Consider the following 22,654-nt stretch of genomic DNA (forward strand, 5'->3'; position numbering starts at 1 on the left):
ATTAGAATATAAACTGTTCGGGAAAATAAATGTTCCAAATCTGAAAATCAATGTGAAGACATTGAATAGAATAATATATGAGGGGCACAAAATGAAAGGGGGGTAAGTGACATCATCGATTTCTCTACATCGACTCTCTCTTTTGGTCATAACTTAGCTGCAAACACATTCCCAGCTGTATTTAACAATCTGGAAGATAGGTCAGAACTTCATCTATCGGATTCTATAGTAAGCTCAAATTGGAATTTTTGACGAAAGTCTGTAATCTGTACCGTACGGAATCTGTACCAAAAACAACGAAAAAATCTGTACCATTCCAGATAAATCTGTACGTGTGGCAACACTGCCTGTGACGTTTGTCGCAAATTTCGCAACTCATGTTGATTTCTTTATTTACGTTTATACGTTACACCGGGCGGTAAACTAGGTCAATATAACTGAATCGTTTGCCAAATAACGGAATTTATTCGCGGGTGCTTCGAGCAATTTGAAAACACGTCCACTCTGATCGAAGGCTCGAGAGGCTAATTCAAATAAAATTAAATATGAGCATCATTCTGTTCCGAAGTTTCACGTAGTGTAGTTTAGAAAAAAAAAGTGATTCAGAACCTTAATTTGGGTTACATTATCCCGATGTTTAAATTTCTTTCCGGATTAAATGATAAAAATAAGGGATCGAAAATCATCCGTATTCAATTTTACGCACGAATTTTGCCAGTCGATTTCACTAAATAGGAAGTAGATAAGTTTGATTGGGTCTATCGCACATTAATGTAACATTCCATGAATTTTTCAAATATGAATTCATACAAATCCCTTCTTTGATAAGAGTCAGACGGTAATAGAACCCCATTTTATAGCTCGAAAATTCTATGCGAGCATAACAAGGAGATTTCATACTAAAAAATATTACATAGCCGAACGAGTTCACGAAGTATAACCAGCATTGAACCATGTTGTACATACTTCGGCACGTCATGATACTACACACCTCGATTCAGTGTTTAGCAAAAAAAAACTGCTCGCTCTTCCATCATCGATTACCAAACAAAATAGGCTGTTCGGTGTTTCATGGATGAGCATCCGTCACGAAACAAAGGACGGGAAGTGCAATTTATCCTTTTGTCTGCGTGATAACAAATCCGTTTAATTGCATTCAACTTTTGACCAACTACATTGTGGAAGGAACAAAGGCATTTTTAAATGTACCGAATGAATGGATGTATTTGGCGGAGAACTTGTTTCAAAGGGGTATTGTGAAAATGTTGGAATGTGTCAATTGATTGAATTATGACATTATCTATGCATTATCTATATCTATGCAAGATTTTATCCAAAGTGAATATTTTTATTGTTTTCGAATAGAGAGTAAATGCTTGTTAGTTCAACAAAAGAGCAACTCCACTCCAGATGAGGGATCGATCAGATTCGATCATCATCGATTATAGAAAAACATTGTTCTGACTCGAGAATAGAATATTAATTGAAAGATTATAACTTGAAAACATCTTGAAATTAGAAATGGAACCGTGCTGTTCATAAGTTCATAATCCATGCAAATGAAATACGTACCGAAGCCTAACCTCGAGATGTGCCATCGCTTAGCATTCAATGCTTGTTTACATTCGCATAATTGTGTCTTTTCCGGTCGCACCCGTTCCTTAATCAGCAGTTAATCTTCCGCAGCAGCGGCAGAAACAACCCGTTGTAATATGCAAATTTGATTAATTTCATAATCAAACCAGAGTCACAGTGGCAATTTTTCGCTCTCTTGTGCAACGTGACGTGTCTGACATAATTGCCACTATCAAATAGGTCAATTCCCTCGGGGGGACGGGGGAAGCTTGCGGGAAACGGCGCGAAAGAACGGTCAACTTCCCATTTCTGGGGAATGGGTCGTCAAGATGGTTCATATTGCTGAGAGGCTGAGAGGAACCGTCTTTTTGCTCCGGCGGATGATGCTAATCAGTGCTGCTTGCGCTGGGGTGCGGCGGTAAAAGTCTGTTTCATTCCCATTGGCCGTGTCCCCTCGCTTCTTGCCCGGGAAGCTGCTCGATACCGTATAATACGGCTCGAGGAGCGCACCCGAGTGTGGTACACAGCCAGAAGTTTCCTCCATAAATCTTTCGACATTCCATTGTGTGCGCGCGGAACTCAAATCGGTGGGTCCCGTGCGGCCGATCCAGATTTGCGATTGTGTGCTTCCGCAATCGACCATCGTGTCGGTCGTCAGCCAAGTCAGGCCAAGCCAAGTCCCACGGGAGTCTTTCGAGCGGGAAAAGTGCGCAGAAAAATAACGCGCGTTGGCCAAATGAGTCGTCCTCGGTGAAAAGTTTTACGATATCTTCTCAGGATATTATTGGAGACAGAACCCACAAGAGACCCATCGTTTTGCCATCTCTCAGTCGAGCACAATGAACATAATTTCCCGATCAGTAACAAGGGGGAGTAACTGGAGGTCTACTTGGTCCCGCAGTTCAGCGCTAGATGAAAGACGAACAATAAAAACGGAATATGCGAATTGTGTAGCCTCGTGTACCACCCAAAACGTCGGAGATGGAAGAGTCCCCGCGCGAGCGGTCAACAGATATGGGCCACAGATCGTGCCGTGTCGCGATTATTGTGAAGCTTAGTCTGTGTTAACCACTTAGAGGGTGTACGAGATAGAGATAGAAAGAGAGAGAGAGAGAGCGCGAAGAAAAGCTTAGGTGTGTGAACACTTTAAACAACAACAGCTAACGGTTTTACGGTGCGCCGTGGGAGGATTCCATTCTTCTCCAGTGGGACTGGGACCGGGAAATCAGTGCACGAACAATGTTTTTTGCGGCCCCCGCAAAGCACTTTGAAAGCATGCTCTCACACAGTTTCTAGGTTAGTGCGGTCAATTTTCATTATTGAAAAGAAGACCTCTTATCTTCGCTGCCCTTCTGCCGTGCAACGCTGCTGCCGGACGACGTTGAAGGTTGACCTTTATCTCTGTGGTGATGATGGCTTGCGGTTGCAGTATTGGGAGCATCCAGTGGCCACGGAATGTGTCGTTTTCGGAATGGATTCGTGTGGAATGTTGGATGTTCGGTGTTGTCTCTATGACCATTTCCAGTTTGTTTTGTCAGATTGAAATAGAGAAGCTTAATTATACTTGTCAAAACGTCTTAATTGAAGTTTGAATCGTGGTGTCAAGTTACAATCGTAATTCACGCTGTAATTCATTTGATACCAGTATTGATGTTTCATTGAGTTGAACGACTTAAAAGTTTTGTTTTAAGTCGTAAACCTTGAATATATTTTCGTTTATCGCATCCGTTAGATTTAAATAAACTTTTTTCTTGTAATGCAGAATCGTATGTAAGACTTTTTTAATTGCTCTTATTACAGAAACGTAATAAAATATATTAGAATGATCTATCGTAAACTAAACTTCAAGTCAGGGATTGGGTTCGATGGTTTCCAAGTGCATGTAAATATAGTACCTCCAACTGAATCAAATATAGAAAATCAGAAAAATTAATTAATTATTACCCACAAATGGCGTTAGTGATCTGTATCTCGCTTTGTATAAGTATGATTGGGTAAAGTGTGAGAAAATTAAGGTTTCGTACTAAACTAAATCGTATTTGTATCCACTTGAACAAGGTCCGATAGGAGACGAAGCTAGATGTGTGTGCTTCACGAATTAACACAAAAACATTGTAAAATGAATTGATTTTAAATGCCAATTCAAATATAGTATATGCGAAACCTAGCGGCGAGCACTTATACTAGTATGATAACTTTAAAAGTCGCAAGTTTAACGCAATCAAAGTGCGTTTTAGCAAGACGCACTAATAGCTGTCAAAAGTTGAAAACCGGTGCGACATAATTTAGGACCAGTTCCTTGTTTCGGCTGTTTTTCAAGTGTTGTTTCGACCGGTTTTTGAAGAAAATTGATTGTTTCTCGGATCCTGGTAAGTATTTATTATGTAAACAATAATGTATGTACGCAGACCTCCCGCTGCTTGGTCCGCTGGACGAATGAACTTGACAAATTCAGCTTATTGGCGACATCCCGAACCGAACTTCTCGGATCACGTCTAAACTGCTTAACTACGCGCTTGTGATCTTTTTCACTGACGGAGCATCCATTTTTGCCGTTCTTCACCTTCCGGTCGATGGTTAGGTTCTCGAAGTATCGTTTTAGTACTCTGCTGACCGTGGATTGGACGATTCCCAGCATCTTACCGATGTCCCGATGTGACAACTCCGGATTCTCGAAATGAGTGCACAGGATTAATTCACGACGCTCTTTTTCGTTCGACGACATTTTTCCAAATTTACGAAAAATTGACAGTGAAGCATGGCCAACGTGATCTATACACTCTTATCTGATTATAAGTGAAAGCTGAAGATATAATTCCTAAAAATTAAATTTTTTACAGCGTTTTTTCCGTGATGCAATTTGATGTGACACACCCTTTAGTAATAGCAATTCATGCCGGATAACGATCCGAAGCACACCGCCAAGACCGTCAAAAAGTGGTTCCAGGATAACAAAGTCGACGTCATGGAGTGGCCAGCGCAGTCACCGGATCTGAACCCTATAGAGAACCTATGGGAGATCATGAATAGGTCGGTGTACACGTAGAAGTCGAAGAATAAGCAGCAACTGTTAGATAGGATCCAAGCTTATTGGTGCGCCATCCCGGTAACCACGTGCCAGAAGCTGGTGGAATCCATGCCGAACCGGGTGCGTAAAGTGATGCGTAACAAAGGTTACACGACCAACTACTAACCCTAGAAGCTTTTCACGCTAAGAATCTTCTTGTTTTTATTTTTTTTACCATGAATTTTTAAACCGGTCTTATTTTTTGTCGCGTCATTTTATTGTTAAGTATGCTTAAAACCGATTGTTTAGTTAATGACTATCATTCTAACTACAGATGTTATAAGTTTTCTCGAACAATGCAAATAAATTTTTATAAATGGATTGAAGCACTGGATTGGATTATTTTTTCTCAAAGTTTTGTCACTTTCTTTTGACGTGGGACTACGTCTAACCGGAATATATGGAGGGTAAAATGAAAACCTAAACACAGAACATGCAGGAAAAAATGAAAGATTTCGAATGCTTATAGCTCGAACATTTCGTACTGGATAGGAGAGATGTTTGCATCACTTGATAGGGAATATTTCTACGCATCTATACAACTAACAAAATGTTGTTTTTCATTAGATAAACAATTGAATAACTGTAAAATATTAGGCGTTATCTAAACGCCCTAACTGCATCGTTTTGATTGGCCCGATTTACGGTTTCCCTAACACAGCCATCAAAACCAAGCAGCCTTGGGGAAATCGGCATTGCAAATACATGAAAGTAGGGGGACTTTTGTTCTCATCGAAAAATGTTCCCTAACACAGACTTTAAAACCAAGCAGCGAAATCGGCATTGCAAACACACGAAAGAGCCTAGAGGCGAGTGAACTGAAAAGTTTAAACCCTCTTAAAGCCAAAAAGAACAAAAAGAACACACGAAAGTAGGGGGAGCTTTTGTTCCCACCGAAATGTGTTCCCTAATAGAGATTTCTAAACCAAGGTGCCTGGAGAAATCGGTATTTCAAATTCATGCAAGTCGGGGGTATTTTTGTTCCGACTGGAATGTGTTTCCCTAACACAGACTTCGAATCCATGAAGCGTGGGGAAATTGGCATTGCGAATTCATACAAATCGGGGGTATTTTTGTTCCGATTGAAATGTGTTTCCCTAACACAGACTTCAAAACCGAGGTTTCTGTGGAAATCGGCTCTGCAAATAAATGCAAACTGCGAGTACTTTTGTCCTCGCTTGCCTTTGTGCAGAGTGGAATATGTCTGTCCTAACATGATCTTCTAAACTTAGGAACCTGGGAAAATCGTGCAGCCACTAGAAGCGAATGAACTTCCCAGTTTCAAGCAAATTCGAGATTCGAGAAGTATGTACACTTTTGGGATGTAAACTTCAGAGGGAAATGTAAAATAAAATAATCGTTTGATAATTTTTTTTTTGTCTTTATTGGAAAGATTTTCAGCCTTAGGCTGGTTCATCAAACGTTTGATAATTCTTCCGTACATATATTTTGTTCTAGTCATCATACCAAACGTAAAAGGTCCGTCATTAAATTTACTTGTAACGAAGAACAATCAACCACAATAAATGAATTGACTTTACACGGCATTTGTTCATTTTTTTCACTCACAGAGCAAATATATTGAACTCAATTGAATTTGGAAACTGTTTCATTCAATCAAGAATTTAATCAATACAAACGAATGATTGCTAAGCTAAGGTAGTTCCACGTGAACCTTGCGGTTATATCATAGATATAACCCACTCATTTTTTTGACGTAGAACTACGTCTTTCATTAAGGGTGCCCAATCAGAAAACAGGTCACGTTTTTATGAAATAAAATTAACGTTAATAACTATTTTTGCCGCGAACGGATTTTGACGATTCACATACCAAACGAATCGGAAATTCCCTAAGATTTGTTTGTTATGGTACACATTACAATCCCCTGGTGTGTAAATGGGTAAAATTCATGAAAAATATATGCGTTTCCATTTTCCCATACATTTGTTCTGCCGATTTTCTACCCGTACCGTCAATATCGAGCAACTTATCGATGAGAAACGAAGGGGAAATCGTAAGATTTAAAGTCTCCGCGAACAAAGGAAATGAAGAAGAACGAAGGGGAATATTTACCTAGAGTACAAACAGTGGATCTCGCTGAGGCGAACTCTTTTGACGTAGGATTACGTCTCTCGGGAACATATTGGGGTACAAATTGAAAATCGAAAATCGAGCACATCGTGAAAATTGTCCAATTTCAAACGCTTATTGCTTAGTCATTTCATGATGGAATGATGAAATATTTGCGTTACTCAATTTCGGCACTCCATAACAATTTTTTACATTGAATCGAATAATATATGTCATGGAACTAACTAACGAATAATTAGAAAATCTAACGTAACGTAATCCTAACGTAAATACCCACTTCTGATAGGTCGAAATTGACGACACATGCGGCGGCTCATGTACTTACAATTATTGGTCAGTTATTTCCTGATGGATTTACGAGATAAGTGCATCAATCGATCTGAGCACTCCATAACAATCCATCACAATTGATAAAATAGTATATCATATGAAACTAACTAGTAAACAATCAAAAAATTTTCAAACGGAAATACCTCGTTCTGATTGGTCGAAATTGAATATACGGAGAAATCGGCACATCAAAGTAGAGGGAACTTTTGCTCCCACCGAAGTGTATTCCCTAACAGAGACATCAAAACCAAGCTGCCTGGGGGAAATCGGCGTACATCGGAATACATGAAAGAAGGGGAGGGGCTTTTGTTTCCACCGACATGTATTCCCTAACAGAGATTTCAAATCCAAGGTGTCTGGGGGAAATCAGCATGTAAATACCCTCGTGGTCGATAGTTTAACTAACGACGCGCACAAATGGATAGTGCTTATTGTAACTAGCGTGGGCATTGCTGATTGCATACTTGCTGGCGAAATAGTAGGGAGCGATGAATGAGTGTTTTTTTATGTTCGTTCCAATAAGAATCCTTCGATGGATTAATTGAAGAATGATATTTCAATGAACTGAATAGAACCTATGTGTGATAGAATATAGATAAACTTTAAATTTGGAACTTTTATGTTGATTGCTTCGTGAAATGTCATATCAATGACCGATATTATTGTCCAATTGAAATTCGAATTGAGGCATGTAGCATCGTGTTCCGTTGGGTTTAAAGCGAAAATGCCATTTCCATTTCAAATATATTTTCTCTATAATAAAACAACACTTTTTTTCTGGTGAGAAAACTTGATAATTGTGTTCGATAATGATGATACCTAACAACCAGTCAAAACGGCCCTTTTCAGGGCCACCAAGAGATTAACAATGTATTTCTTCAAACATCCAAAATCAGCATGTAACAGATAACCCAACGGAATCCTACGTCAACTATGCGGTCGTGTCTCGGACACAACCCTCCTGTGACTTTTTCTTCGTGAAGACACCGACTTAACAACACCGTTGCTGGGTGAGCTGGACGGCGAGGGATCGAGTGCCTTTCTCAAGGCATACGCCAAAAAATTATTTGGGTAATGCCAAGCATCTCGAATGTCGTGCTGAAATGTAATAAGATATTTGAGTTCGCATGCCAGTCGCAAAACAGCATCCAACTAGGATTGTATTTGCGCTAATCTTGATCACAATGAGGCAATGCTACTCTTTTCGAGGTTGTTGAGATTAACCGAAAGAGTTTATTTCATTTATTTAGTCACTAACAAAGAAAATGTCGTTCTAGAATTTTGTATGTGATTTGGTTTCGCTTGCCAGACTTTCTCCAAAACTTTCTCCACTAAGGATGGCAGCTGAGCTTATCTTGAGCATGAGAAAGTAATGCAGCCTTTTTCGAGGCCAGCAATATTAATATTGTGCTCCCTTCGCCGAGTGGTTAGCGTCATAACTAACATGCCGGGTGTTCGGGTTCGATTCCCGTTCTGGTCGGGGGCATTTTTCGTCAAAGAAATTTCCTCCGACTTGCACTGTGATCACGCGTATTCCGGAGCTTGCCACTCAGAATGCATTCAAGGCGTGTTATTTGGCATAGAAATCTCAACTAAGTACTAATAAAAATGACGCAAGTAATACTACGTTGAGACGGCGAAGTTCTTGTAGGAACGTTAGTGCCATTGAAGAAGAAGAAGAATATTAACAGAAGAGAGAATCGCGCTAAATGATGAGAAGTGTTTATATTCCAGTGTGTGAATCATCAATCAATTATCGTCAACTGATTCTACAATAAACAAAAACAATTTCAGGGCGATCAAACTATTCTGCTAAACAATTATTTCACAGCATTGAAAATAATATTCGAAGTTATAAACAAACGACTCATATAAAATAACAGCCTAGTTCTACGTCAGCAATTCGGTCGTATCTTAGACACAACCTCCTTTTTTTTTTTTGCTTCAGAATGGTCTCAATGTTTTGTCCGACACTGTATATTTAGTAAATATATTTATGAAAATTAATGAGAATTCATATAATTTAATGATTTTGGTTTTTGTTCTTGTTTCCCTCCCCAAATGTCAAATTGATGTGAATGAGAGAGGAGTTTATTTTACTGTTCCTAAAACAGTCTGCAAAACGATGGAATTTTTCATTTATTTTTGTGTTACCTACATTTTACAAATTCTCTCTCAATATTCCGACCGAAATGTGTGACGTGAATCCCCACCGATAATATTATGCGGCACGATACAATGAAATCACTCACATCCTGGCACCAATCGACAGCTGAAGGGCCCAAATCGACGTATGCCGATTACCGTCGTCCAACCTCGGGCCACACGTTCTGTTGTTCGAGGTAACTTGCATCCTTCGAAGTACGAACAAAGCCGTTTACCGTTCAACCTTCGATAAGAGCTAAAGTAAATCAAGCGAAAGCCGTGTCGTAAACAATTATCTAACTTTTACTCCTCCGCCCACCCCCGGGGGGGTCGCTTCATGCGCCGCTGAAGTTTGTTCTATTAGTTCAAAACTAATTGAATCCGAAATCATCATCATCGTAGAGTTTCCCGATTGTTGCGCGTCCCTCCCATCAGAGAACGTGGTAAATCAGGACTACGGGAGGAGCGATGGAACCCGGAGTAGTTAGATTGAAACTGTGGTAAACGTCTGGAACACGTGTTTCCAAGTGTGTTTTTGCCGATTGGATGAATTGGCGGTGCCACCCAGCAGGGTAGCACACCCTGCCAGCCTGACGGCACTTTGAGGCACGCTTAACCTATTTAGCGCCGTTTCGATGTGCGAAATAACTTTCCGATTCGTTCCCGGCGGGAATCCGGCGGCCGAAACAAGGATCGTTCCGTCGGCGCTCGGCAGGTGGTGGCGTTAAACATGTGCCGCAAGGTTCTCGTGCTCGCAATCAAGCGACTTCACCATTAATCAAAATCTTATTACGCTGCAGGCGTGTTGTTCACTGCGAATCTCTGCCAGTGAGGCGAGTAATGAATGAGAATGAATTAAATTTTCACCTCGCTCAAAGAATTGAGTTCTAACACCGTCAAACTTCTTCTGCGGCCGCCGATAGATTGGGAGTCCTTCTATCCAGCTTCCGCGTTGCGGCAGAGGCGGCTGTTCCCCATAAGATCTCGACGCGAAGAACTGTGTGCGGCGAATTTTTCCAATTACGACTAAATTGTAATCAAAATTGTTTAACATCGACAACTTCTGGGGGTTTTGGGGGTTTGAGTTAATTGAAAATAGCACCAGTGAGAGCACAGAGTAATTTCGTGCATGGTTTGGTAATGTAATGAACTCGGAACTAGTTATCACATTCCCGCGCTCGAAAGATAATTTAAAAAAAAGATAATCCCTGCGGGAGCTGATATTAAAATAAAATACATCTGTTCCACAAATTCACACTTTATTGATTGTACTAAAGCAATTTGAAATAGTATTTTCGACAGATATACCTAATTTCGATTTATTCCCTACCATAACGATAAATAAGTACGACTTCATTCTGATGAAACATTCGAAATCAATTTTACTGCTCCCTTCTGGGCACCACTTGTGTCAAATGTTCCATAAAAATGTGTCGAACGACAGCCGAGTGTCATCCAATCCGTCCCATAACCGATCCGGCTAGAGAAACGGCAGCACTACTTGGGTACTCTCTCGATTGCATCCATCACGAAGGCGAAGGACTGAGTGGCCACATTGAACCAGGGCTTATTGAGTAGCCCATCCCACGTGTTGCTCAGCTGTCGTCCGCTGCCATCCATCGATCTTCCTCCCGCGAAGGTCCTGCCGCCACCCAGATAGTCAATATAGTCGTAATCCGAAGTCAGTGGGCTTACTTTGGAATAATAGATTGCGGCAAAAGTGGAATAGATGATGAGCACAGCTGTTGCCACCTAGAAGCAAGAGCACGAGTAGAAGAAGAAAAAAGACTATCAAATTATTGAATCCACAACAGGCGAATCAAACCGAAATTGAACGCATATATTACCTGAAAAACTGCCCAAAATTTGTACGATCCCTCGGAGATAACAAAATCGTAGTATCCATTCAGTGGATCCCCCTTGATGAATCTGCCCTCAACAGCTGCTACGGCGGTCGAATTTCCTGCCAGAATAAAAAAAAAAAGATTGACGACTTTGATTAGAAAACGAATATCTTCTACGAAACGATCGGCCCGGAAAAATAACCAACCAACAAAAAACAATTCAATCCTCTCGACACGGCCGTAACAATCGTCTAAGCCTGCCATAGCATTGACTTATCTAGATTGGCAAAAAATAAAACCGAATCAAAGCCTGGAGGATGTTTGGCCGAGGGGGAAAACTTTTTCGTTTGCCGTTTGCCGGCATCAGCCATCCGTAACCGAGCGAGACATCAGCAACTTTCGTTTTCCCAGTCCTTAACACACTCGCCTCCGGGGCCTCACAGGCGCCGCCACCGCCCCTGGTTCCGGCTCCGGTCCAAAGATGAAGCCATAAGCCAGAAGTGAAATTAGGAAAACGAAATGCAAATTCCATTTTGTAGAACTTTCCGAGTGCTACACAGTCCCACCGGAGTTTATTTTCCAGAGAAACACAGAAGTGTTGTTATTTTTGTGCCGGAAGAATCGAGAGGTAAAATACAACAAAGCTCTTTTCGTAGGAACAAACCCAGACACAGCCGAGCTTTCATAAAGTTTGAGTAGCAAACGTTCAATTTTGTGTTTCTGGTATTTGCTTAACTTTGAATTAATATTATACTAAGTACCGCGTATTTGCTTAAAATCTGAACGTATGTGGAAAAATCGCATAACATCGCATAACGAAAGAAATCATCTAAGAAACATGTTACGAAATGTTCGATAGGGGCGTCGCGACGATTTGCATGCCGTCTGGTGAAAAGTGCCTCTGTATTTTTGCATCGCATGCGTGCAAAATTTGGAACGGTCATACTTCTATGTGGGTTGAACAAAGTGGTATGTCAATTATATCATGCGAAAGATAAAATGTGTATAAGAAATGCTGTCTAAATATTGACCCAAAAACTCGTTTCAAAAGCTCAAAACTGCTTTGAAAGCATACCATTGAAATCACAAAAATCTATACATATGAGTACCTGTTTGAAAGTTCATCTTATTCAAGATTTGTTGATACATGCCGTTGGCGGTCAATGAAAGTTCTCTGAATTATGTGCTCGCCCTGACCAACCTCAGGCTACTACTTTTGCTACTGTGTTGAATATTTTTTTGATGTAGAACTACGTCTTTCATTAAGGGTGCCAAATCAGAAAACATGTCACGTTTTTATGAAATAAAGTTAACGTTAATAACTATTCTTGCCGCGAACGGATTTTAGCGATTTACATACTAAACGAATCGGAAATTCCCTAAGATTTGTTTAATATGCTATACATTAGAATCCCCTGGTTTGTAAATGGTTAAAATTCATGAAAACTTTAAGCGTTTCCATTTCCCCATACATTTGTGTTGTCCATTTGTGTGCTTTCCCGAACAGAGCTGTCAATAACGAGCAACTAATCGACGACCAACGAAGGGGAAATCGTAGGATTTGAAGTCGCCGTGAACAAAGAAAAAGTAGAAGAATGAAGGGAAATACTTGCCTAGAGTATAAACAGTGGATCTCGCTGAGGCAAACTTTCTTTCGGCATCGGACTGTTGAGCAATCCAGTTCACTTTGCTTTCGCTGCGCTTCGATCTAAGATTGGACCCCACCAGTGGTAATCCAACTTGGATATCGTCGTTTGCTTTTTCTGTTCTTTTTTCGTTATTCGTATCGTGTGTTTTTCTTCCCGCGTCATAAATAATGATGCACGCGATGTTGGTGTAGTAAAAAGCGTTCGCACTGAACCAAGCCTTCGCGAGTGTGACACCACATCGAACAACAGCAAAATAGACGATTTCGGCGCGTCGGTCGAAAATGTGAACGGCTTCTTTGGTGCCTTTGAGAATGCATCAATGCATTAAACTGACGTTATGGCGAAGCAGGCGTTAAGCTTATGCTCCAAAAAAAATTGGAAAATACCAAGCATCTTGAATGTCTTACTGGAATGTTATAAGTTATTTAGGTTCGCGTGCCAGTCGCAAAACTGCCTTCAACTAGGATTGTATTTGCGCTAATATTGATCATAATGAAGCATTGCTACTGTTTTAGAGGTTGTTGATATTTACAAAAAGAGTTTATTTCGCTTGTTTAGTCACCAAGAAAGTAAATGTCGTTCTGGAGTTTTGTATCTGATTAGGTTTCGCTTACCAGTAGCAAAAATTCCTCCACTAAGGGTGACAGCTGCGCTTCTCTCGAGCATGAGAAAGTAATGCAACTTTTTTTGAGGCCAGTAATATTAAAAGGAGCGTATCTTTCGAGAATAGCGCAAAATGATGCGAAGTGTTTATATTCCTAGTAGTTTCAAACCACCAATGTATGGCTCTGTATGCATGCTATGGCGAACGCTTGTTTGGCGCTTGGTTTACGTTGTACGAACGATGCCTAGAGGTGCGATTGCTATGAGGCAATACTAAATAACATGTAGCATGATATTTGATACTTGCAAGTGTTGTCATTGTTGTTGTTTCCATTCGGTGCCAAAGATATATTGATGTAGTTATGAGATGTGGAATAATGGTGCTGATGTAACATGTATATAATCGACTGTAGCCGAGTCTATGTCAATTGTGAAAAAGGCCACCGGAATAGCATTCGAGGTAAATTTTCAATGCATTGACATGAAATAAATTGCGACATACGATCAGCTAGTGTATTGTTTTGCAAGGGCAAGAATGAATCATCAATCAATTATCGTCAACTGATTCTACAATGAAAAACCATTTCAAAGATTATTCTACTAAGCAGTTGTTTCGAATATTTCACAGCATTATAGAATAATATCCGAAGATATAAACAAGCGACTTATATAAAATAACAGCGTAGTTCTACGTCAACAATGCGGTCGTATCTTGGACACAACCTCCTATAATTTTTCGCCACAGAATGCATCTTCAGAATAAGCAGGAAGCAAGCATAGTGTAGAGCGGAATCAAAGTAGAAGAGAAATATTAAATAAGAGGTACGTCGACGGTTTTCATACCGTTGAGGTTGTACAAATTGTTGATTTTATGTGTTATGCGTTATCAAATAGATAACGGTAGTGTGGGACAAATATACAACGGTCTGGAACCGCACTGCATGAGTTAAGATCCCTATATTCAGACCCGACGCCAGGTATACAACCATAGAAGTAACATAGAGCATGCTTTCCACGTGGGTACGCATTGAACAAGGACAATGCTAGGAAACAGGATAAATAAAGGAGATACAGGTAATCCGGCTATGCTGAAAGGGGTAGATAAAGTAAAGTTTCTAGCCGTGTATAAAAATGGAATACAATGTGAAATAAACTAGTTCTAGTCTAGAGCTCAAACTCTATCATTGTTTCATTGAACCTGAAGTCCTTAAGTCATGCAGTACGGGAAAAATGCCCCAATATTCCTTTTTTTTTTTTGGATCGTTTTGTCGACAATAAGTAAACCCGAATTGTTAGGTATAGATAAATTTTGTAGAAATAAGCGAGACATGTCCTTGAACAGTAAAAATATGCAATAGATTATTTTATTCAACAAAAAACTATACGGGGTCATGGCAAGAACACGAAGTCGATGCTATATTGGACTACGGAATAATATAATTCATTTTACTTGTTTAAAGTTTTAGATAGTATTTCAAAATACACCGAAATGTTAGTATTGAAAAGGGAAGATAGTTTACGCTGTTCACATTGTTTACGTGGAAGCATCTAAAAATGAATGGATTCATTTTTACCCTCGCGAGAACAATACGCAAGCTAACCGAATGTCACAATTTTATTTCCTCATGTCAATGCGCGCACTGCACTGAGTGTGCAACGCGGACGTTCTTTTTCTTCCTCAGCAAAGATGAATTGTGGATGCTTCATACTTTAAAATATATCACCTCTGGTCTGAAAAATGCCAATTATAAAATCAAAAACAACTCTCTCGTAGCATTCAGGTTAACGTCGTACACAGATAGTTACCCGCAACATCTACCACAACAGTCTTTTTCGCAGCTGACATACGGCGTCTACAGGCGATTATATATTTGTTACACCACATCATTGTTCGACATTTCTAATAAGCAATATACAACACTATGGTAGCCAATCTACTTTGGTAAACGCATACGAACAACAGTAATTCATATATCTGATACAAAACAGACACAAGCACTCTCCACCAGACGGCATGGAAACCAACGCGATGTATCTTTCTATCGAGCCTCTACCGCTGATTTCAAGTCCTTCACTCACAACCCACTATCCACTATTTGGAGTGATTTTGCTCTCGAATTTTAAAAAACCTTACACAGCAACATAAAAAACAAATTTGCTGGAGTGTGTCTGTGCTATAGAATAAAATTGATTTATTTTTTGTATTACAGAGGCTTTAGAATTCGAGTTCCGTTACCTCTTGCCTTAAAATTTATAATTAGAATCGAGAATCCATATCCTATTCTACGAAAAAAAAATCATTGAATGGATGCGTTCTTGGTTCACCGTTCCGATATCGACTAAACTGTCATTTCAGCTGTTCGTACAGTATAAACAGATTTCGAAATCCCATCTAATTCACAGTATGTTCGCATTGAATGCCTCCATCAAACCGAAATTAATTATTAAAAAAATTCAAAGAGCAAATTCACGCACATTCTGAATTGGTAATAAGATTATTACTGTAATATCCCTTGTGCTGCTGACACCTTCTTTGTCTTAGCACACTTTGATACAGGGGGGTTCCCTCTTTTTCGAGGATGTGTAGTGAATGTGTTTCGCAATACCTTCCATTCATTCCTTTCTTGTATCGAACTATGTGTGTGTATGTGTGTGTGAAATCAGCATTAGGCATGAATGATGGCCGCTTGCTGTGTTGTTCTTGCTAGCTCGCTCGCAACTGTGGTTTCATTCCATTCCATTTATGTTTTTCAGAGGCTTTCAACTTTTTCAATTCATTCACCTCTACCCCTGGGAAGAGCCCTTGTGGAAAGCAATTCTGCTCCATACTCCTCCTTCACATGTCTTTAGATAGAGATGTGCCATTCGCTCGTGAGCTGTTCATTCGAATCGTTCCATCATAGTGAGTGGATTCGGAACGGCTCGCAATTACTCACATTGGAGCTGCTGAGCTGATGAGCTGTTGAGCTGATGGATGGAAAAAAAGGTTTCTCTCGGTAGTTTTATCTAAAACGTTTCTTCGGGCTATATTTCTGAAGGAAAATAGAAAAAGAAGGAAATGATAGAAACAAAGTATGGGAAGAAGGAAATATGAGAAAGACGAATATGAAGAAAACCACAAATTCTGAATATTGATATTTTTGAACGGTTTCATTTGGCTACTCCTCATTCTTCTGTTGTTTATATTCAGCATCTCAGAAGTTGGATTCTTGCATTCATTATTTGTTGAATATTGCATTATTCGTACCAGTCTTAATTTGTATATAATTACAAATAAAATTGGTTTTTTTTCCCTTTCTGTCTATCAAGAACACATACGCTTTACAATGTCCCAAGGTAGTTACGTTTCAGATACAAATTTTCTGATTTGGAACCCTTCCTGAAAGACGTAGTTTAATGTTATATTGCAGGGATATTGAAAAGGATATGAGTTGGGTGTCGAAGTAGAGGAATTGATAGATACTATCAAATTTATCAGAAAACGCTTAGTTTAAGGTTATTTACTTCAAAAAGTTTCTTGGCAGAATAAATTAAATGACTCACAACTGTATTTAGTATCAAATTCGTCCAACTTTCGGAATCTAACGGCGTCTACGGGATAGTCCATAGATCAGACCGGCGCGAAAAATACGAAAAATTCAGTGTCAGTCGCCAGGGAATGAATAGGGTGCAACGTGTTAAGAGTGATCTCTTTCTCTCACTCTCTCTAACTCCCTTTTGTCTTCACTCACTCTCTCTCACTTTTTCTTTCTATCACTATCTCTCTCCATATTTCTTAGTTTTACTTTCACTCTCCCTCTTTCTTTCTCTCACTCTTATTCCTCTCTCAATCTCTATCTCCCTTTTCCATTTTCCTTTCCTTTTTTGTTACTTTCTCTCACACTTATTCTTTCTTTCACTATTTTTCTTTCTGTCACTCACTCTATCTCTCTTCTTCTTTATTTCTCTCTAATTTTCACTCTTTTTAATTCTCGTTCTCTCGTCCCCATTCTCTCTCTCTCCCTCTCTGTCTTTTTCGGTTCCCGTTTTTCCATTTTATTATTATCTCTCTACTCTCTACTCTTTACTCTCTACTCTCTACTCTCTACTCTCTACTCTCTACTCTCTACTCTCTACTCTCTACTCTCTACTCTCTACTCTCTACTCTCTACTCTCTACTCTCTACTCTCTACTCTCTACTCTCTACTCTCTACTCTCTACTCTCTACTCTCTACTCTCTACTCTCTACTCTCTACTCTCTACTCTCTACTCTCTACTCTCTACTCTCTACTCTCTACTCTCTACTCTCTACTCTCTACTCTCTACTCTCTACTCTCTAGTCTCTATTCTCGACTCTCGACTCTACTCTCTACTCCCAAGTTTTCGTTCTCAATTGTATTGATATACACTGAAGTTGCTGTTTACGCGATTTTAGGAATTTACGCTGTTTATTTTCACGCGGATTTTTTTTGGGTGAATTTCTGAAATTACGCGAAATTTCGTTAAAACAATGCTTGATATTTTTTCATGTATTCATTGATTTGTCTCAACAAAATTATATGTTTCTTTGTTGTGATGGATTTGAAGAAAGTTTTACATCGATGGGTGCAAACATCTTTGCGATTTATCAAAAAATTGTACAATTACAAGCGTTCGAAATCTTTCATCATCTCGTTACATGTTCAATTTTTAGAATATCATTTTACGCCCTGTGCCTTCCTATTCAAAGTAGCCCTAAGTTCAACTTGATTATCAACTAATAAATTCATAACCGCAGATGACTCCAATTAGATTCATATAATCATTTTAATAGATGTCAGCAAAATCGCGGGATACCGCGTGTAGAAAAGTTCCGTATCTGGCATCGTGGAAACAGTGGCAATCAACCTTGATACGATTGATTTGTGTACAGTATGTCCCAGAATCAAGTAAAATGTGATTTCACGAAAACAATTCAATGAAATGCAATCATTTGTTTTCGTTTCAATGACACGTACAACAGGAACGTTTAATATATCCATGGTATGTGTTCAAATTTGTCACCTTCTTGAAATGCCACACGAATGCAATGTCAAAATTCACATGGATTCCGTACTTGCTACGAAACGTAAACAAATGGAGACCCCGTAATCGCTTGAGTGATAGACTGACAAAAGACGCACACAAATCTCGCATAAACTTTTCACCGTACAAATTACCCATTGATATAAACCGCAAAAGAAAAACGATGACAACTATTCTGAGACACGCGGTGAAAATTAGGCAAATTTTTAATCATCGCAATAGTTGTGATCGGACTGAAACTTTCATAAGATAAATTGCTCCAATCCCTGCTTTCACGCAGAGTTGAACGAGAAGAAAATTATCTCACCAAAAGAGCATAAAGGGTGTGTCACATCAAATTGCATCACGGAAAAAACGCTGTAGAAATTTAATTTTTAGGAATTATATCTTCAACTTTCGCTTATAATCAGATAAGAGTGTATGGATCACGTTTGCCATGCTTCACTGTCAATTTTTCGTAAATTTGGAAAAATGTCGTCGAACGAAAAAGAGTGTCGTGAATTAATCCTGTGCACTCATTTCGAGAATCCGGAGTTGTCACATCGGGACATCGGTAAGATGCTGGGAATCGTCCAATCCACGGTCAGCAGAGTACTAAAACGATACTTCGAGAACCTAACCATCGACTGGAAGGTGAAGAACGGCAAAAATGAATGCTCCGTCAGTGAAAAAGATCACAAGCGCGTAGTTAAGCAGTTTAGACGTGATCCGAGAAGTTCGGTCCGGGATGTCGCCAATAAGCTGAATTTGTCAAGTTCATTCGTCCAGCGGACCAAGCAGCGGGAGGGCCTGCGTACATACAAGGTTCAGAAGGCTCCTAACCGCGACGAAAGGCAAAACATGGTGGGGAAGACGCGAGCCCGGAAGCTGTACACCGAAATGCTGACGAAGCCGCATTGCCTGGTAATGGACGACGAAACCTACGTCAAAGCGGACTTTCGTCAGCTGCCGGGCCTGTTGTTCTTCTCCGCAGAGGACAAATTCAGCGTTCCGGAGGAGATTCGCAAGCCGAAACTATCCAAGTTTGCCAAAAAGTACATGGTATGGCAAGCGATCTGCTCTTACGGAAAGCGGAGCGCCCCCTTCGTGATGACCGGCACGGTAAACGGACAGGTTTACCTTAAGGAGTGCCTACAGAAGCGCTTACTACCACTATTGAAGCAGCACGAGGGCCCATCTTCTGGCCGGATCTCGCTTCGTGCCACTATTCAAAGGACGTGTTGGAGTGGTACGAAGCCAACGGGGTCACCTTCGTGCCAAAGGAAATGAACCCGGCGGACTTCAAGAGAAAATGGATTTCTGTTCAAAAAAAACTACAACCTGACGTTGTACAGAACCTTATGGACGGGGTAAAGAGGAAGGTGCGAGCATACGGACTTGGGCTCGAAGTATGAATAAAAAGAAAATGCCAAAAGTTGTTTAATAGTTTTTATTTTACTGTCTAAAATTTTCAAAAGGATCGGTCTACTGGGCGAATTTCTACAGCGTTTTTTCCGTGATGCAATTTGATGTGACACACCCTTTATTAACGCAACATTATCATTAGTCCAACACACAGTCGGTCTTGATGCCATCCACACCAGAATTCACCGGTAACGAGCCATCAATGTTCTTCCTTCCACCACCGACAGAACCATAGTTCACTCTATCTCCAGCCAGATGGACGGAAAATAGACAGTCTCTTCACTCTGGAAGCATGAGATCCCTGACGTGCTTGTCATACTATCTATCCATTTTTCCTTTCGGTTGCCGGTGGCTGCTGCTTCTGCTGCGTTTCGAAATGTTATGCAAATCTCGTAAAAACAATTTAATGAATATACCGCCAGATCTGACACTGTCTTTCGCTCGGATCCACAGGTATGCTCGCTTCACTCAGAACGCCAGCTCTGCTGCAGGAGTCTACGTCTATGTCTACAACTCGTCCCACGCACCTCACCATCATCACCAGTCCCGGGAGCATTAATTCCGGCCCGGAGGAAATACCGGGTACCGAGCAAAGCGAAGTCGAGTTCCTTCTTTTCACCACACCACGCGCTCTCCGAATATATGCATACACATACTTCGGTATTCATTTCCTAAATGTATAATTGAATCTAGAAATGGAGTTTACTCAATTTGAATTTGTACGATGATACATTTACTTTTTTCACCGACATGAATAAACATTTCGAATGATCCACCCGCATCCGAGAACAGATGATCTCGAGATGCCCGAGAGCCGAAAGAGCTCTGTATGATTTGTTTTCTTTCGCTTCCCCTAGGTGAGCTCCAATCTCCCCTCTCGTCACCGATTTCCACCACCTCCAACAAATGCTTAATATTATGCGGCCATAGCTGCAAAAGTTACACCGGGTGTCCGATGCTAATACGCTGACAACTTGCAACCCAAGAAGGGCTCACTATTCCCTGAGAAACAGGACTTCTGCTGGATGGTTGCTATTCACGGAAAAGTTAGCACAGGATTTCAGTTCGAAAACTATCCATTCGGCTGGCAGGTGGACTGTTGATAAGTTTTTCCGCTTTCTTCGAACGCACACACACACACACCGGTACCGGTAGAAAAGTCAGATTTAAATTCAATCAGTAAGTGGAAAGTTATCTGGACGAGATCTTTGATGCTGGAGACTTACGCCTAATATTTGAATACACAGTGCGTCCCACTTCCGTATTGACGGTATGCATTGCACGCCATTAAGAAGTGGTTTCGTGGGGTATCGTTGTATGATAGCTCGACTTCCTACCAAGTGAAGGTTAAGATGGTTGACAAAATATTTTGTAACCAATTTTTCGCATTTCTCGATGGTTACTTCGATAGGAGATATTTCTACGCATCTATCATAAAAAAATAAAACTTTACTTTTCTTGAGATAAACAACTGAATAATTGTGAACTGTGAAGCATTATCTGAACGCACTGTATCCCACGTTTTGATTGGCCCGATTTGTTCTCCTCAAATTGTACCGACCAAAAGGAGTGAACAGAGTAACAGCGGAAAACAATTTTCCCACATGCATATATGTACACCGGAATGTGTTTCCCCAACATGGACTTGAAAACCAAGAGGTCTGGGAAAATCGGCATTGAAAATATAGGCATATTTGAAACAAAAAAAGCAGAAAGAAATCGATTTTCTATTTTTTTCCCGATACTTCTTTCCATTTCATCTATAGAGCAATTCTAAATCGTCCTCAAAATGCCGATTTTGAAAATATGTATTTTTGACTCGAATGAATGTTTTGAATTCCGTTTGGGTTGGAGGTAAAATGAGTTTTCCACAGCAATTGGGATTTTGTTGACTTAAGTGTAACTTTTGAATGGAATGGTTACATGGAATAAATGTTTGATACAAAAAATGTGACAGAATAAAGACAGCCCCAAATTGTAAAATTCATTTCTCGAGTTTTGCCCTTATGAACACATTCGGCGATCCATTTATATTTGTGTAGATAGAAGAATATATGACAGTGCGTTTTATCACATTAAAATCAATTTCCAATTGTAGAACATAGCGAATTGAATTTTTCCGAATTTTCCGATTTTCCTTCATATTTTTCCGAAAATTTTCAATGGTCTTGTTGCAAAATGTTTGGTTGAAATATGTGTATTATTTTTATGGGACCCTCTCTCCATTCCAGAGGAAAGAGGAGTATCGTGCCATCATAGAAACTTTTCTCATATCCAAAAAGTCTCATATTCCATATTTGGTTCCATTTGCTTGATTAGTTCTCGAGTTATGCAGAAGTTTGTGTTTCATTTGTATGGCAGCCACTCCCTTAGAGAGGGGGAGGAGTGTCGAACCACCAAAGAAACGTTTTTCGATCCTTTAAACCTCTATATACCAATTCGATTCGCTTGATTAGTTATCGACTTATTCATCAACACCTCCCCCCCCTTTGTGGAGAGGTTAAGGAGTTTCAAACCACCATAGAAACGTTTCTCGATCCCTTAAACCTCTTTATACCAAATTTGATTCAATTCGCTTGATTAGTTATCGACTTATTCATCAACACCCCCCCCCCCCTCAAACCACCGTAGAAACGTTTTTCGATCCCTTAAACCTCTCTCTATATACCAAGTTTGATTCCATTTGCTTGATTAGTTATCGAGTTATTCACCGACCATCCCCCCCCCCCCTTGTGGAGAAGTGAAGGAGTATCAAACCGCCATAGAATCGTTTCTTGCTTCCCAAAACCTCCACATTCCAAATTTGGTTCCATTTACTTGATTAGTTCTTGGGTTTTGCAGACATTTATGCTTCATTTGTATGTTAGCCTCTCTTAGAGAGGGGGGAGGAGTGTCTATTT

The 22,654-nt window shown here is 40.0% G+C and overlaps 1 protein-coding gene across 2 annotated transcripts in view; it reads right to left on the reverse strand.

Annotated features, from left to right (window-relative positions):
* Positions 1–10,483: 10,483 nt before the first annotated feature.
* LOC129777056 (uncharacterized) overlaps positions 10,484–22,654 on the reverse strand; it is a 52,866-nt gene continuing 40,695 nt past the window's right edge. For both annotated transcript variants that reach the window (XM_055783111.1, XM_055783110.1), the window contains 2 exons: positions 11,059–11,174; positions 10,484–10,963 (listed from right to left, as the gene is read on the reverse strand). In XM_055783111.1, the coding sequence (XP_055639086.1) occupies positions 10,709–10,963; positions 11,059–11,174 (371 nt within the window). In that variant the 3' untranslated portion in view covers positions 10,484–10,708. The remainder of the gene's footprint in view (positions 10,964–11,058; positions 11,175–22,654) is intronic.

Source organism: Toxorhynchites rutilus, chromosome 3, assembly GCF_029784135.1.
Source record: "Toxorhynchites rutilus septentrionalis strain SRP chromosome 3, ASM2978413v1, whole genome shotgun sequence".
Taxonomy (NCBI): Eukaryota; Metazoa; Arthropoda; class Insecta; order Diptera; family Culicidae; genus Toxorhynchites; species Toxorhynchites rutilus.